This window comes from Neophocaena asiaeorientalis, unplaced genomic scaffold (assembly GCF_003031525.2).
Source record: "Neophocaena asiaeorientalis asiaeorientalis breed wild unplaced genomic scaffold, Neophocaena_asiaeorientalis_V1.1 scaffold357, whole genome shotgun sequence".
Lineage (NCBI taxonomy): Eukaryota > Metazoa > Chordata > Mammalia > Artiodactyla > Phocoenidae > Neophocaena > Neophocaena asiaeorientalis.
In genome coordinates this window covers 5,258,879-5,275,150 of record NW_020173270.1, presented here as the reverse complement: position 1 = coordinate 5,275,150, position 16,272 = coordinate 5,258,879, and the positions used below count along the sequence as shown (strand labels likewise).

The 16,272-nt window shown below is 41.6% G+C and overlaps 1 protein-coding gene across 1 annotated transcript in view; it reads right to left on the bottom strand.

Annotated features, from left to right (window-relative positions):
- Positions 1 to 5,426: 5,426 nt before the first annotated feature.
- The window catches only part of LOC112400190 (zinc finger protein 77-like), a 42,539-nt gene continuing 31,693 nt past the window's right edge, over positions 5,427 to 16,272 (bottom strand). Inside the window, exons 2-4 of the mRNA XM_024745834.1 lie at positions 9,626 to 9,752; positions 7,417 to 7,597; positions 5,427 to 7,000 (exon numbers count right to left, since the gene is read on the bottom strand). Of these exons, the coding sequence (XP_024601602.1) occupies positions 5,851 to 7,000; positions 7,417 to 7,597; positions 9,626 to 9,752 (1,458 nt within the window). The 3' untranslated portion in view covers positions 5,427 to 5,850. The remainder of the gene's footprint in view (positions 7,001 to 7,416; positions 7,598 to 9,625; positions 9,753 to 16,272) is intronic.

Here is a 16,272-nt window from a genome sequence, read left to right as displayed (position 1 = left end):
ATGAACATTCCACCCCCAAATGCAGAATACACATTCTTTTCAAGTACACATGGAACATTCTCCAGGATAGACCACATGCTAAGTAACAAAATAAGTCTCAATACATTTAAGAAGATTGAAATCATATTAAGTATCGTTCCTGAACTCAACAGTAGGAGACTAGAAATCAACTACAAGAAAAAAAAAAAGGCAAAACCCAAAAATACGTGATGGCTAAATAATATGCTACTAAATAACAAATGAGTGACTGAAGAAAGCAAAGAGCAAATAAAAAATAACTGGAGACAAATGAAAATGGAAACACAACATTCCAAAATCTATGGGATGTAACAAAAGCAGTTCTAACAGGGAAGTTCACAGTGATACAAGCCTACGTCAGGAAACAAAACAAATCTCAAGTAAACAATCTAAACTTACACCTAAAGGAACTAGAAAAAGGAGAACAAACAAAAACCCAAAGTTAGCAGAACGAAAGAAATCAAAGATTGGAGAAGAAATAAATAGAGACTAAAAAAAAATAGAACAGATATATGAAATTCACAGCTGGTTCTTTGAAAACATAAATGGTATATACCATTTTATATCAAATATCTTTCTTTTGAAAATGGTTAGTTATCCATACCCTTGTAGGACAATACCATTTTCACGTATTGATTCAACTGCTAGCAGTTACTTTCACTCTTTGGACCAATGTTTCTAGTAACATTTTTGAAAAAAATTTAAATTGTAGTAAACCTAATAAGTCTTATTGGTTTAAATTCTGTTTCAGCTTGTCTTGATCTCGTCTCCATCCCGACACACTTAGAGTTGGACTCATCACACTCCAGCACTATTCTCCATGGGTGACAACCTGCATCTCAGTTATAGCAACTCAATCACGCTGGGTTTTGTTTTTTCTGTGCAAAATAATGGAGGAATCATTGATTCTTCCTCTCACCCAAACTTCCAGCCATCAAGAAATTCTAATAGCCTGAGTTTCAAATTATGTCTGGGCTCTAACCCCATACAACACTGCCACTGCTACCAACCCAGTCTGATCTACTACCTTGATTGACAGCATCATCCTACTGCCTGTTCTCAAGGAAACAGAAGGATCTTGTGAAGCTGCCTCGTCTGGTCAATTTTAGGCTCCATGTCACTCACAACCAATGTCAGTGCACCATGGCAGGCCAGTGCATCAATACATGATGTGCCTACCACCCTCACACTCTCCTCTGACCTCTGCTGTTTTTCCATCATTTCACTCTGCTCCAGGTGCACCGGCCTCTGGCTATCCTAAAATTACCTAAGGCCTACTGCTGCCTTAGGAACTATATGAGTCTACTCAGATCCCCTAACAAAGCAATGGAGTCTGACATTCTGAAATCAAGCTGTTGGCAGCACTGGCTCCTTCTGGATGCTGTGAGGGAGAATGTTCCAGGCCTCACTCCTAGCTTCTGGTGGTTGCCAAAAACCCTTTGCATTCCTTGGCTTGTGGACAGATCATGCCAATTTGCTCCTTTTTACCTCATGTGGTGAGGACATATCTATCTTCTGTGCAGGTCTGTGTCCAAAGTTCCCTCTTTCTAAAAGGACGTCCATCGTTGGACCAGACCTACTCTAATCTGTTATGAACTCGTGTTGAGTATATCTGAAAAGACCTGTTAAACAAAAATTCAACTGATCATATTTAAAAGATTTAATTGTCTTTATTAAATGAGTCATGAATTGGACATCTCATCTAGCAAGTAGAAAGGAGCTCCAAAGAGCTACAGAAAATGAAAGAATGAGGTGGAAAAAAAGAAATTATCGTCAAAGAATGCATTGTTTCAGGCAAAGTCACCTTCCTAAGGGAAACCGAAGGGGTCTACCAGTGAAGTACCTCTTACAGTTGGCCAAGAGATGCCAGGTTGGCTGGCTAGAGGTTACATTCCTGCGAAAAGTTGACACTGCTATTCAGTTAGGTATTAAGACTTGGTTTGCTGCAGTGGGGCTGGGGCCTAATACAAGTGACTCCATTTGAGGCCTGTAGTTTCCTTTTTTAAACATTTCCCTCTTTTGATCAGTCTCAGCTTTACTGAGAAATGTGTTCAAAATTTAAGGCATTAGTACCACTCAGCTGTTACCCTGTAGTTCTCACAGCTTTGTGAATTCTGTTGATCCTTTGTGTGGTATCCGGATATATGTCATGACACTTTTTGCTTAATCCTTGTGATATTCACAGGTCACAGCTTTAGGTTTCCTCTTTTTTTTTTTTTTTTTTTCTGGTATGCGGGCCTCTCACTGTTGTGGCCTCTCCCATTGCTGAGCACAGGCTCCAGATACACAGGCTCAGCGGCCATGGCTCACGGGCCCAGCCGCTCCACGGCATGTGGGATCTTCCCGGACCGGGGCACGAACCCGTGTCCCCTGCATCGGCAGGCGGACTCTCAACCACTGCGCCACCGGGGAAGCCCAGGTTTCCATTTTAAATTTGGTCATTCTCTTGTTTCTTTTCTGACATTCCAGTCTTAGGTCATTTGCTTGGTGGTTCGCAGCTATGAACACACATTAAAGACTCTTGAGGGGATACAGTGCACCAGAAAGCGTATTATTATTATTAGTGGAAAGAAGATAATGCCCAATGTCCAGAGTGCACTTTACAGCCACGTTCTCCATGGCCCAAACCAATCAAAATCAAATAAGTCAAAGAAAGACCCCACCAAAAGAGTCACCTCTTTCAGCCAAGGGGCTTACTCAGTGAGCTCACGTAACTGAGTTTCAACTTTCCCAGAAATGTTGATCCACGTGCAGCAGGTAGTGCTGGTCACAGCACAAACCTAATTACTGCAGATTTCCCAAGAGGAAGCTCTGTGTGCACCACCAGCAATTTCTGTGGAATTGTGGAGTAGGGAAAGGGTTGATCCAGCAGACCTCAATAAATGGGGACTGTGGAATAGGAGCTCCACATGGTTGGGGAACTGCAAGCTGCTACTAACTGTCCCCATGTGGATCTTGGGACAGAAAAAAGGGTTGGAGTTTTCCACTCAAACACCTGGAAATTGCAAACTAAAAAGAGTGAGAGCTCAAGGGAAAGAGAGTAGAGATCAGAACCAAGAGGAACTTACCCATAACCCTCAGAGATAATGAAAAAGACAGTGAACTCAAAGGGTTCCCTCGTACCACATCTGTGTTTCTCATTGTTCCCAAATGCCATCAGAAGTTCACCTCAGATCCTATCACTGCCACCAAATCTGCTAAATAACAAAAATTCAACTGAGTAACTTAAACATCTAATAGGCTTTATTAAACGACTCATGAATCAGGCAGCATTTCATCTAGCAAGCAGAAAGGAGGTCCAAAGACCTGCAGAAATAATCGTTTTTTTAAAGACAGAGAAGGGACAGAAAAAGAAAAATTATTAGCAAAGAGTGCATTGTTTCAGGCAAGGTCACGCTTCTGAGGGGAACAGAAGTGTAGGCAGTCTATCAGTGGAATACCTCCTACTGTAGACCAGGAAATGCCAGGTTCACTGGTTAAAGGCCACATTCCTGGGAAAAGTTGCCGCTGCAATTTGGTTCGTTATTAAGTCTTGGTTGGCTGCCTAACACAAGTGACTCCATTTTGGACCTACTGTCTCCCATTAATCAGATTTTATTTCCAAAAAAGAACATATTCTGAGGTTCCAAATGGACATAAAATTTGGGGGGACACTACTGAACTTGGTATATGTATACTTTTATACATTTTATAATCCATTTAAGTATCAACTTCCAGTGTTATCTGAAATAGTTATTTTACTGTTCTGCTTATACTATTTTCTGGAACCAGAAATATTTTATATTTTATACATATATATACTTCATATATATATAATCTCCATCTTCATATCCCTCTAGCCCCTACTGTGCTAATTATGAAAGGTCAATGAAAGGTAGATATGGTTCTATTGCATTGCGTTATTTCATTGTGGGTAAGGCTGGGATGTATACTTCCCAGAATTGTCTTTATAATTTCGGGTTATAATTCACCAATAGCCTAAATTGCAAGAGATTTGGAAGGTACAGGTGAAGAAGCTATTTCTCTCAGTACTATAAGCCATCATGCAGATAGAAGGACCAATGCATAGGGGATAGTTGGACACCAACTTGCAGCTTGTTTTTCTGATTATTGTATAATTATTGACAACTCTGCTCTATCAAGTATGAATACAAACAAAACATTTAAAAAATGAAATAATTAAACACTGGGTAATCACATCTATAAATGCAAGGTAAGTAAATATAGTAGGTTTATGGCTTAGAGAGCAGTCAGCTATAAGAGAAAACATGGGCTTCCTTGGTGGTGCAGTGATTAAGAATCCACCTGCCAATGCAGGGGACACAGGTTCGATCCCTGGTCTGGGAAGATCCCACATGCCACAGAGCAACTAAGCACGAGTGCCACAACTACTGAGCCCGCTAGAGCCTATGCTCTGCATCCCTAGAAGCCATGACAATGAGAAGCCTGTGCACTGCAACGAAGAGTAGCCCCCACTTGCCTCAACTAGAGAAAGCCCATGCGCAGCAATGAAGACCCAACACAGTCAAAAGAGAGAGAGAGAGAGAGAGAGAGAGAGAAAATGCTCACAATAGGCCAAATACATTCAAAAGTGCTTATTGCAATCAGAGAAGTAACCAGAAACAACAAATGTAGGGTCAGTGCAGCCTCAACAGTGCAAGCAGGGAAGTAAGTTTCCTGCATTTGGTTGGGAAGGAAACAGCCTCTCTACTAAAGGAACAAGATGCTTCTTACAGAAATCACATAATTATGAGAATCATCGGACATGAAGGGGGGTGTCACAGGATATGAGTAAATCACTAGGTGATCTTCTGAAGCCTGAAGAAGTAGGCTGATGGACACCAAACAGCCATAGGAACATGCAAGGATCTGTGTGCACTTGAAAACCAAAGAAGATCCATGAGGGAACTTGTGGACAAGTGTGGAATCTGCTGCCCAACAGGGAACTAACATCAAACACATGTCTGGTTGGGGGCTGTTCCACATGGGCAGAGCCAGAAGTCAGAAAACGGTGCTGGAACTCAGGTTGCCATGCATCTCTGTCTCCTGATGGTACAGAAGACCCGAGAATCATGGCTTCCCCACTTCTGCTTTCCAGACCTCATGCATCTTCTTCTTCCCATGAACTTTAACTCAGAACCACTAACAGAAGGACTCTGGATATACAGTTTCCCACCTCACCCAAGCTGACAACACAATTCAGTAGAACCGTCTGGACAGGAGCTTTCATCTTCATGCCAGCAAGTCACTCTTCTTAACTCCATGGATCATGTCCAATTTCCAACCAAGATCATGGACATGAACAGAGGTCAAATTTATGAACATAATTAGATGAGACAGAATGTCCTCCAAGACCTTCCACAATTACTAATTTCTGTGAGGACATATATGCAACAAGGAAACATGGAAAAGACATACCTTTCAGTTTAATACTCCAGGGGAGGGTAAACACTGAGTCAGAAAATTCCAGTATCTGTAACAGTAGACCAGGAAAGACATTTCAACAATACAGGTCTCATGATCACATATGAGGAAAACAATGGGACGTAAGAATCAAAACTTTTTTCATCTAAAATTATACCAAGTTGCACCTGAAAAAACCAAAAACCACTTAACATCCCTGGGTTCAAAAGACACTGTAATGGAAACGAGACAAGTTTTATATGAGGTACAGATGAAGGGGACATGGAGGGATAATTAATTATCTTAAGTGTTCAGATCAGCAACACGAACTAGAAATTAATACACTGGGATCCCTATTCAGGATGAGGCACTTACAAAGGAAAAACGATGTTTATAACAAAAGATTTCTGTTGTGCCCTGAGTTTTCATTTACAAAATAAGTGAAGTGCTGAAGGTTTTTCCACATTCTTTCCATTCATAAGATTTCACTCCATGTGATTGCTTCCATTTACAATGAGGTTTTAAGGGAGAAGAAGGCTTCTCCACAGTTTTGTATTCAGAATTTTCACCAGTGTGTGTCTTCATGTGTCTTTGTAGGGATATCAGATACCTGAAGGCTTTCCCACACTGCTGACACTGATAGGGCTTCTCTTCACTGTGTGTTTTCATATGTTGTCGAAGGGATGAAGAAGTAATAAACGTTTTCCCACATTCTGTACATTCATAGGGTTTTACTCCACTGTGTGTTCTCACATGTTTTCTAAAGTATTTGGGACAACTGTAGGATTTCCCACATTCCTTACACACATAAGGTTTCTCTCCAGTGTGGATCCTCACATGTCCTTGCAGGGATTTGAGATAGGGGAAGGCTTTGCCGCACTGCTTACATTCATAGGGTTTTTCTCCACTGTGTGTTCTCATGTGTTCTCGAAGGTAAGTGCACCAACTGAAAGCTTTGCCACACTGCTTACATTCATAGGGTTTCTCTCCAGTGTGCATTCTCACATGTTCTCGGAAGTGTGAGATGCGAGTGAAAGCCTTTCCACATTCTTTACATTCATAGGGTTTCTCTCCAGTGTGAGTTCTCACATGCCGTGCAATCTGGGAATAGTAACTGAAGGATTTTCCACATACTTCACACATGTGGATTTTCTGTCCATAATGACCTCTCACATGTCGCTGGACAGATGACAGGCAAGTGAATGATTTTTTAGATTTCTTACACTCTAAAGACTGTTTGCTACTGTAACTTTTCACATATCTCTTAGATGCTGTCCCATCATCCTGACGTTTGTCAGTTTTCTCTACAATGTCTGTTCCACCAGGAGGATTTAGGCATGAGACACAGGTGCAGGTTTGCCCACATTCTTCACATGGATGAGGTTTGTGTCTGGTGTGAGATCTTTGCTGATTCTTTTGGAAAGAACAATCCCTGAAGGCTTTTCCACACTTAGTGCATTTACAGGGCTGAATTGCAGTCAGATAACCCTTATGCACAGTAAGATGTGTAAGCTGGTTCCGGGTTTCTAGACATTGATGGCCTTCTTTACCTTCACAGAGACTCTCCACCAAATGATTTCTGTTCAAAGTAGGAAGCACAGTATTAGGGATTAATAATAATGATTTCTTTATTAATAATTTATTGATGGATGTTAAAGATTATTTTGACTATGTATTTGCCATGTGCACTGAATTGGCATGTTTTTGGCACTCTCTGCATTGTGACAAAGTTCAACAAGTTTAATGCTCCAGCTGAGGGCTCAAACAGAGCCATAACTTTCAGTGTTTTTTACATATTGGGTTTCCCGATCATTGAAATTTCCTACTGAATTAAGTTTCAGATGCTCAATGTCTACATCACATTTATAAAAGTATTGTGTTGTAAAAACTCTGTGAGTACACAATTGTTTACCTAGGTTTATATCTTTTATTTAATTTCAAGTGAGTCTAACACTCTGCCGAGATCCCCCTTCTCCTTGTGGGAGTGCCACTCACCTCAAATGCCTCTCCTGGGTTACACGCTGATCTCTCATGTTATGAAATGTCCAGTTTTCTCCCAAAAAAGAGCAGGAATCATTTCTTGTGAATCTTACTACTTTCTCTTCACTGCATAGTCCAGTCTCCAAAATATCCCAATGAGCACTGGATCTACTGGTTTTAACTTGAGGGCAAGAACCTGCAACAATTGGTAACACAACTAAATCCTTGGGAAAGAAATGGTGGGATAAAGGAAAGAGGCCATTTGTACTTTTTTTCCATACGTTGATTCAAAAATGTCAAATAGTTTTATAAAGGAAGGAAGGATATATGTGTGATATTGTGATTTATAAGAAATATATACATATATATTTGGTCATTCAGATGACCAACATACACTTCTCACATAAATCAGGTACTCATCCACAGTTCCCTGCTCACAGCTCCCAAAACCTTTGGAATTTCCTGAGTGATAAAAGCAATGGAATAATATTTGATCTCCTGTTCTCAGTTCCTGAAAATGCTTCAGGGTCAGAAGGGTGAAATAAGTGTTGTTATTCATAACAAGCCCTTTCCATCACAATTGGGTTTATATTCATGAAGGTGACTGTTGAAAAGCAGCGCAGGATGGGGGCTGGTTGCCAATGGAAACACCATGTGACTAAAGCGTGGAACTTTCAGTCCCACTCACACCTCCAGACACCCCAGCACCTCTGAGGAGGGGAGAGGAGCCAGAGTTTCAATCACTTGCCAATGGCCAATGATTTAATCAATCGTGCATATGTAATAAAGCCTCCATAACCTCCCCCACCCCAGCAAAAAGAAGTTCAGAGAGCATCTATGTTGGTGAAAACATGGAGATAATGGGAAGACTGGCACCTGGAGACAGCATGGAAGCTCCAAGCCCTTCTGACATATACTGCCCTATGCATCTCTTCCATGTGACTGTTCCTGAGTTATATCCTTTTATAATAAACTGGTGATAAAGTACATGAAATGTTTCTCTGAGTCCTGTGAGTGTACTAGCAAATTAATTGAACCTGAGGAGGGGGGTCACGGGAACCTCTCTCATTTATAGTCAGTTGGTCACAAGTACTGGTAACAACCTGAGCTTGAAACTGGCATCAGATGAGGGCGGGTGAAGACCAGGGGTGAGTCTTTTAGGACCGAACGCTTAAGCTGTGGAATTTGAGGCTACCATGGGTAGATGCTGTCAGAATTGAGTTGACCAGTTGTGAGGAGCCTAAACACACAAACACACAGGTACACACATGATGCAATTGGGTCCAGAACCTAATTTATCACTCAAGCAAAGAAAAACTCTGAAGACCTCATCTATTTGGAACTTTGGCAATGGTAGGGAAAATGAGTCAAAATGGCAGCTTGTCCACTAAGAAATACCTCAAAAAGAATGGAGACTGATGTCGAGATCAATATTACCAGAGAAGCAAAGTAGCAAGAAACTGGGCAAAATGCACATTCCCAAATGCTCCCTTTATAAAAGGAGCTACAGAAAGACTTCTCAAGCGGGCAACAGTGGATGAAAAGTCCAACAGGGAAGCCAGGTCACCTTCTCAAAGACAGAGTGACAAACGTCACCTTCTCAAAGACAGAGTCATGTTTCTAACAGTTATGTCCAAATATCTCTCCCTGATACAGAACCTGCTCCTCCAGAGAGGTGTGCCCTCCTGGTGATCGCAGGCACAGAGGCCCTAGAGGAAGCCTATCTCCAGTGACCCAGCTGCCACTAGGAGATCAGACGGTGCGTGGCTGCTGTCCTGCTCGTGGAGAAAAGCTTCTCAGGGGGAGGATGGAGGACAACAAGCCCTCCATGAGATGGGCCGATTCTCTGGTCCTCATGTCATTGAGGATGGGTGAGTTTGGGTTTAACTGCAGCAAGATTATCAGGTCAAATGTGTACTGATCACAGTGTAACTTTCACAGGGTGAAAACCGTAACGCTGCTCTCACTGCCCCAAAGTAACACTGGAGACCACGCTCACATTTACACAATTAGGGAGCCTCGGGATTCCGATCAAGAGCAATAAAAATCAATTCAATATTTACAGTCATGGAAAAGCTATTTGGCTCTAGGTTCGTTCTATAAAGGTGGGGACCACGTCTGCCTGTTTTTCAACGTATTCCTATTCCTTGGTTCCAGTAAGAAAGAACACTGTAAGAAATATTTGTTCCCCAAAGACTAAGTGCAGGGAGGAAGCCGTCCTCACCCACGGAGGCCAGGTTCCTGAAGGTCTCCAGCATCACGTCTCTGTAGAGCTTCCTCTGAGCCAGGTCCAGCAAAGCCCACTCCTCTGCGGTGAAGTTCACAGCCACGTCCTCAAAGACCACCGAGTCCTGAAACAGCCACAGGTTCCGTGTCAGCAAGGCTCCCTCTTCACCCCCATGTGTGGGAGGATGGGGAGGCTGGCAGTCGGAAACCGGACTCAATTCCTAGGACTCCTGAGCTTACACTCTTGTGGGAAATGAACACACACAAGTCAATCAAATGCATTTTACTCAGTGATGCTAAGTGCTGGAGACTGAAGCAACGTGTAACAGCAACAACAGACGTAGACTTATAGACACATGACTAAAAAGAACTGTTTTTTACCAAATATAAAATAGATAAACAATAAGGATTTACACAGGGAACTATATTCAATATACTGTAATAACTTATAATGGAAAAATATTGGAAAAAAAGACTACAGATATATACATACATATCTGTGTGTGTGTGTGTGTGTATAAGGGAATCACTTTGCTGTGCACCTGAAACTAACACACAATTTATTTTTTTTTAACTTTTTGGCTGCACCACCCAGCACATGGGATCTTAGCTCCTTGACCAGGGATTGAACCTGCGCCCCCTGAAGTGGAAGCTCGGAGTCTTAACCATTGGACCACCAGGAAAGTCCCCTAACACAATACTGTAAATCAACTGCACTTCAATTTTTTAAAAAAATTATTTTTAGTGAGAGAGCAGAACCTGAGGTGGTAAAGACTGAAAATAAAATCATCATTCAGATAAGAAGGAAATGAATACTTGGTTTGGTCAAAAGTTATTTCCTTGAAACTCCAAGCAGGAGCAGACTGTCAGGAGGTCGTGAACACTGATTTTCCAGGGCCGCTGCATCTGAAGAACTCTCGCCTGGACTGAAAAGCATGTAAAAGCCTGGGCCAGTCCCCTCATATCCAACAGAGGCAGACACGACCCCCTGCCAGGATGAGGTGGACACCGAGGGCACAGACGCAGGCCAGGGCCCAGGGCCTGGGACAGCTGTGGGGTAAGAAGAGGCCTGTTTCCTGAGGGATCTGTCAAGCCAGCAGAGCCTCTCAGATAATCATGTGCCCAGAAATGGAGGAAAATGTTCCACAAAGAAGAGTCGAAGGATCTGACGGCAATAGGGCCAAAGGAGACTTAAGCAGAGAGAAAAAAACACCTAGTTATTATCTTTAGGACAATATGGATGACACCAGACCCCTGAAATACAAAGCAAGCAATTATTTTTATAAATTAGAATTTTAATCCAAAATATAGTCTGACAATCTAAATTATAAAAAATTCCAAATACATCAGCTACAAAGAAGGCAAGGCTGCCTCGCCTGAGTCTGCGACTGGGGTTTGCTAATCACACACCTGATAAGAAACTTGTATTTTAAATACATTTTAAAAAACTAATAGGACAACAATAAAAAATAAAGGGCAACAAGAGAAAAACAAATAATGCATAAATAATGGACAAATAATGTGAGCAGACATTTCTCCAAAGAATAAATACAAGTGGCCAATAAGCCCATGAAAAGATGCTGGACGACACTCATCAGGGAAATGCCAAAGCTACAGGCAGATACTTCACACCCACCAGGATGGATATAAGATGGACAAACAAGGCAAGGTGGGGCAGGCAAGGATGTGGGGAAGTTGGAACCTCACACACTGTTGATGGGAAGGTAAAATGGTGAAGCCACTTTGGAAGACAGTCCAGCAGATCCTCAAAATGATAAAGACAGTGTCACCACATAACACAGCAATTCCACCCTAGGTATCTATCTACCCAAGAGAGGAGGTGAAAGCGAACGCCAACACAAAAACTAATACGCAGATATTCACAGCAGCATGACTTATGACAGCCAAAAAGTGGAAACAAATCAAAAGATCATCAAGTGACTTGGATAAGCAAACACAATATAATCTCACAACGGAATATTATTTGCCAGAAGAGGAATGTTGTACTGATCGGTGGCACAAAACCAATAAACTTTAAGAACATTAAGACTCCACATAACACTTATATGAAAGGCACAGAATGAGCAAATCTATAGAGATAGAAAGTAGATTAATAGGGCTTCCCTCGTGGTGCAGGGGTTAAGAATCTGCCTGCCAATTCAGGGGGACACGGGTTCGAGCCCTGGTCCGGGAAGATCCCACATGCTGCGAGCAACTAAGCCTGTGTGCTGCAACTACTGAGCCCACGAGCCACAACTACTGAAGACCGCACACCTAAAGCCTGTGCTCCACAACAAGATAATCCACTGCAATGAGAAGCCTGTGCACAGCAACGAAGAGTAACCCCCGCTCTCCACAACTAGAGAAAAGCCCACGCAGCTACGAAGATCCAAGACAGCCAAAAATAAATAAATAAAAAAATAAAAATAAAGTTCCCTTTAAAAAAAAGAAAAAGAAAAAGAAAGTAGATTAATAAACTGCCTAGACCAAGGGCGGGTGAAGTCCTGGGATGAGGGGTGACTGCCAGCAGATACAAATTTTCTTTTGGGGTGATAAAAATGATTTAAAATCAGAATATGAGGATGCTTGCACAATTGTAAATACACTAACACCCTGGAATTTTACACTTTGAACAGGGAAACCTTATGGTACATAAATTATATGTCAACTAAAGCTGTTTAAAAAATAGATTCAGGACTTCCCTGGTGGTGCAGTCATTGAGAATCCGCCTGCCAATGCAGGGGACACGGGTTCGAGCCCTGGGCCGGGAAGATCCCACATGCCACAGAGCAACTAAGCCTGCGTGCCACAACTACTGAGCCTGTGCTCTACAGCCCATGAGCCACAACTACTGAGCCTGAGTGCCACACTACTGAGCCTGTGTTTCACAACTACTGAAGCCCATGTGCCTAGAGCCCGTACTCCACAACGAGAAGCCACCACAATGAGAAGCCCGCACACCACAACAAAGAGTAGCCCCCGCTCGCCACAACTAGAGAAAGCATGCGTGCAGTAATGAAGGCCCAACGCAGCCAAAAATATAAATTAAAAAAGAAAGAAAGAAAGAAAGAAATATGAAGTGCTTTTCAAACTCTCATCCCAATGGAGCAAAATACCAATGAACAATTATTCCCCTGCAGGATCCATATGAATAGACCCTCACCTTCAATCATCTCATCTATCTCCTCATCACTAAGGCATAAATTGCTTGAAAGCAATTGAAATACCAGTCTTGGAACTTTATACATTATGTGCTTTGTAGTTCCTTCCTATTGTTCAATGGGGAACTGTTCCTCTTTAGTAAACAGATATCTGTGTACACTGCTGGGCTGCCTTGGGTCAAGATGTGATTGACCATGAGAGCTTTCAGGGTATGTAGAATTGGAAAATATATTTTTAAAAATCTGCTGGGCTTCCCTGGTGGCGCAGTGGTTGAGAGTCCGCCTGCCGATGCAGGGGACACGGGTTCGTGCCCCAGTCCGGGAAGATCCCACATGCCGCTGAGTGGCTAGGCCTGTGAGCCATGGCCGCTGAGCCTGCGCGTCTGGAGACTGTGCTCCGCAATGGGAGAGGCCACAACAGTGAGAGGCCCGCGTACCGAAAAAAAAAAAAAAAAAATCTGCCCAATGTATTTGAGCAGAAGTGCTGGTTTCTATTTAAAACCTGTTGTTCTGCTACATATACCAGGATGGGAGCAAAAGATGCCTTAATATGTCATGTGTCATGTGCTGGAGACAATGAGTTTAGTAAATGCCTGTTTATCTTCTGTGTTTTTAGTATTGGATGACTGAGGTTTTCTGAGTGGTTTATCATAAAACCACACTTCAAGTCTTGTTTCTGCTCAGAGTCTTTTCAAGTATTCAAACATATTTCTCACTCTGAGCTCTTGGTAATAACAGACACAGAAATCTCTCTAATACTGATCTGCCGTACATGCTTGATTTTTAAAATCATTAATAGAGGAGAGTGAAGACAACCTACACAACAGGAGAAAATATTTGCAAATGATGCGACCAACAAGGGCTTAATTCCAAAATATATAAACAGGGCTTCCCTAGTGGCACAGTGGTTGGGAGTCTGCCTGCCAATGCAAGGGACATGGGTTCATGCCCCGGTCTGGAAGGACCCCACATGCCGCGGAGCGGCTGGGCCTGTTAGCCATGGCGGCTGAGCCTGCGCCTCTGGAGCCTGTGCCCTGCAACGGGAGAGGCCACAGCAGTGAGAGGCCCGCGTACCGCAAAAAAAAAAACAACCAAAAAACCCCAAAATATATAAACAGCTCATACAACTCAACAACAACAAAAACAACCCAATCCAAAATGGGCAGAAGACCTAAATAGGCATTTCTCCAAAGAAGAAATACAGATGGCCAATAGGCACATGAAAAGATGCTCAACATCACTAATTATTAGAGAAATGAAATAAAAACTACAGTGAGGTACCACCTCATGCCAGTCACAATGGCCATCATTAAAAAGTCTACAAATAACAAACGCTGGAGAGTAGGTATGGAGAAAAGGAAAGGGAACCCTCCTACACTGTTGGTGGGAATGTAAATTGGTACAGCCACTGTGGAAAACAGTATGAAGATTCCTCATAAAACTAAAAATAGAACTGCCATATGATCCAGCAATCCCACTCTGGGACATATATCCAGACAAAACTATAATTCAAAAAGATACATGCACCCCTATGTTCATAGCAGCACTGTTCACAATAGCCAAGACATGGAAAAAACCTAAGTGTCCATGAACAGAGGAATGGATAAAGAAAATGTGGTATGCCTACACAATGGAATATTACTCAGCCATAAAAAAGAATGAAATAATGCCATTTGCAGCAAAATGGATGCAACTAGAGATTATCATACTAAGTGAAGTAAGTCAGATAGCGAAAGACAAATACCATATGATATCACTTATATGTGGAATCTAAAATATGACACAAATGAACCTGCCTTTGAAACAGAAACAGAATCACGGACACAGAGAACAGACTGGTGGTTGCCAAGGGGGAGGGAGTTGGGGGTAGAATGGGGTGGGAGGTTGGGGTGAGCAGATGTAAGCTTTTATATAGAGAATGGATAAACAACAAGGTCCTACTGTACAGCACAGATAACTATATTCAATATCCTATGACATACCATAATGGAAAAGAATATTTTAAAAAAGAAATAACTGAATCACTTTGCCATACAGCAGTAATTAACACAACACTGTAAATCAAGTATACTTCAATTTTAAAAAATAATTTAAAAAAAAGAAACAAGCAGTAGAAATGTAAAAGTTTAAACAGACTTTTCTTAACATAGACTTTTAAAACTAATTGTCATTAGGGGACTTCTCTGGCTCTCCAGTGGTTAAGACTTGGAGCTTCCACTGCAGAGGGCATGGGTTCGATCCCTGGTTGGGGAACTAAGATGACACGTAGCACAGTCAAAAATAAATAAATAAATAATTAAAACTAATTGTCATTAAAATTAACTTTCTTTCTAAAATATGTTTAATAAAAAATATAAAACAATTTAATGGAAAAATTTCAAAACATTATTGACTAACACCATCCTAGAAGGAAATGAATGAAGGGATGGCGCATATCCACAGAAAAGAGACCAGGATGTCAGCTTCTCCCGAACAGGTTAAGAGTTTTAAGAAAATTCCATTAAATCTAAAATTGGCTTGTTTTGGGGATGGTTTGATTCTGTTTTGTTTGAACTTAAAGAAAAACTACTTCTAAAAACTGAAATGGAAAACAAATTTCGAAAAATAGCCAAAATTTTCTATGGAACAAGGTGGTGGGATATTCCGTAACAGACATTGAAGCGTTTTAAACTGCAGTGATTAGGACAAGATGGTGTTAACAGAGGGATGGACAAATACACCAGTGGAAAAACAGCGCACTGAAACAGGCCCACCTGTTTTTGTCAAGTGGATCAACGCCAGAGTGTAAGCTGCTGGGCAGGGGCCAGATGATGACACTTTGACCTGAGGGGCAGTGATCACTGGGTATTTACAGGGGAATAAGAAATCTTTTTCCTTAGTAACTGCACATGCAATAACCAACTCACTGTGAACTTAACTGTGAAAGAAGAAAGTAGAACACATTGAGAAGTTACAGGCAAACTCACTCATGACTTGAGAGTAGGGGAAATTTTCCTATACACGAAAAGAAAAAAGAGCTACAACGGAAGAGGTGGATAAATTCAGTTCAAGTCTATTAAAGTTGAGAATTGTCCATGAAGTGTAGAATAAAAAGAAATGATAGGGACTTCCCTGGTGGTGCACTGGTTAAGACTCTGCACTCCCAATGCAGGGGGTCTGGGTTCGATCCCTGGTCAGGGAACTAGTTCCCACATGCACACTGCAACTAAGAGTTCGCATGCCACAACTAAGGAGCCCGCATGCCACAACTAAGACCAGGTGCAACCAAATAAATAAATAAATAAACATTAAAAAAAAGAAAAAAAGAAATGATAACCCACAGTTTGGGAGAACATCTTTGCCATACCTAGAAATGAAAAGAGATGAATGTCCAGTGTATGTAAATAACACATAAAAATCAATAAATATACAAAAGAATTAAAGGTGAGAAAACAACTGAAAACTATCTCACAGAAGATGAGCCACCACTTATAAGAAATGCTCA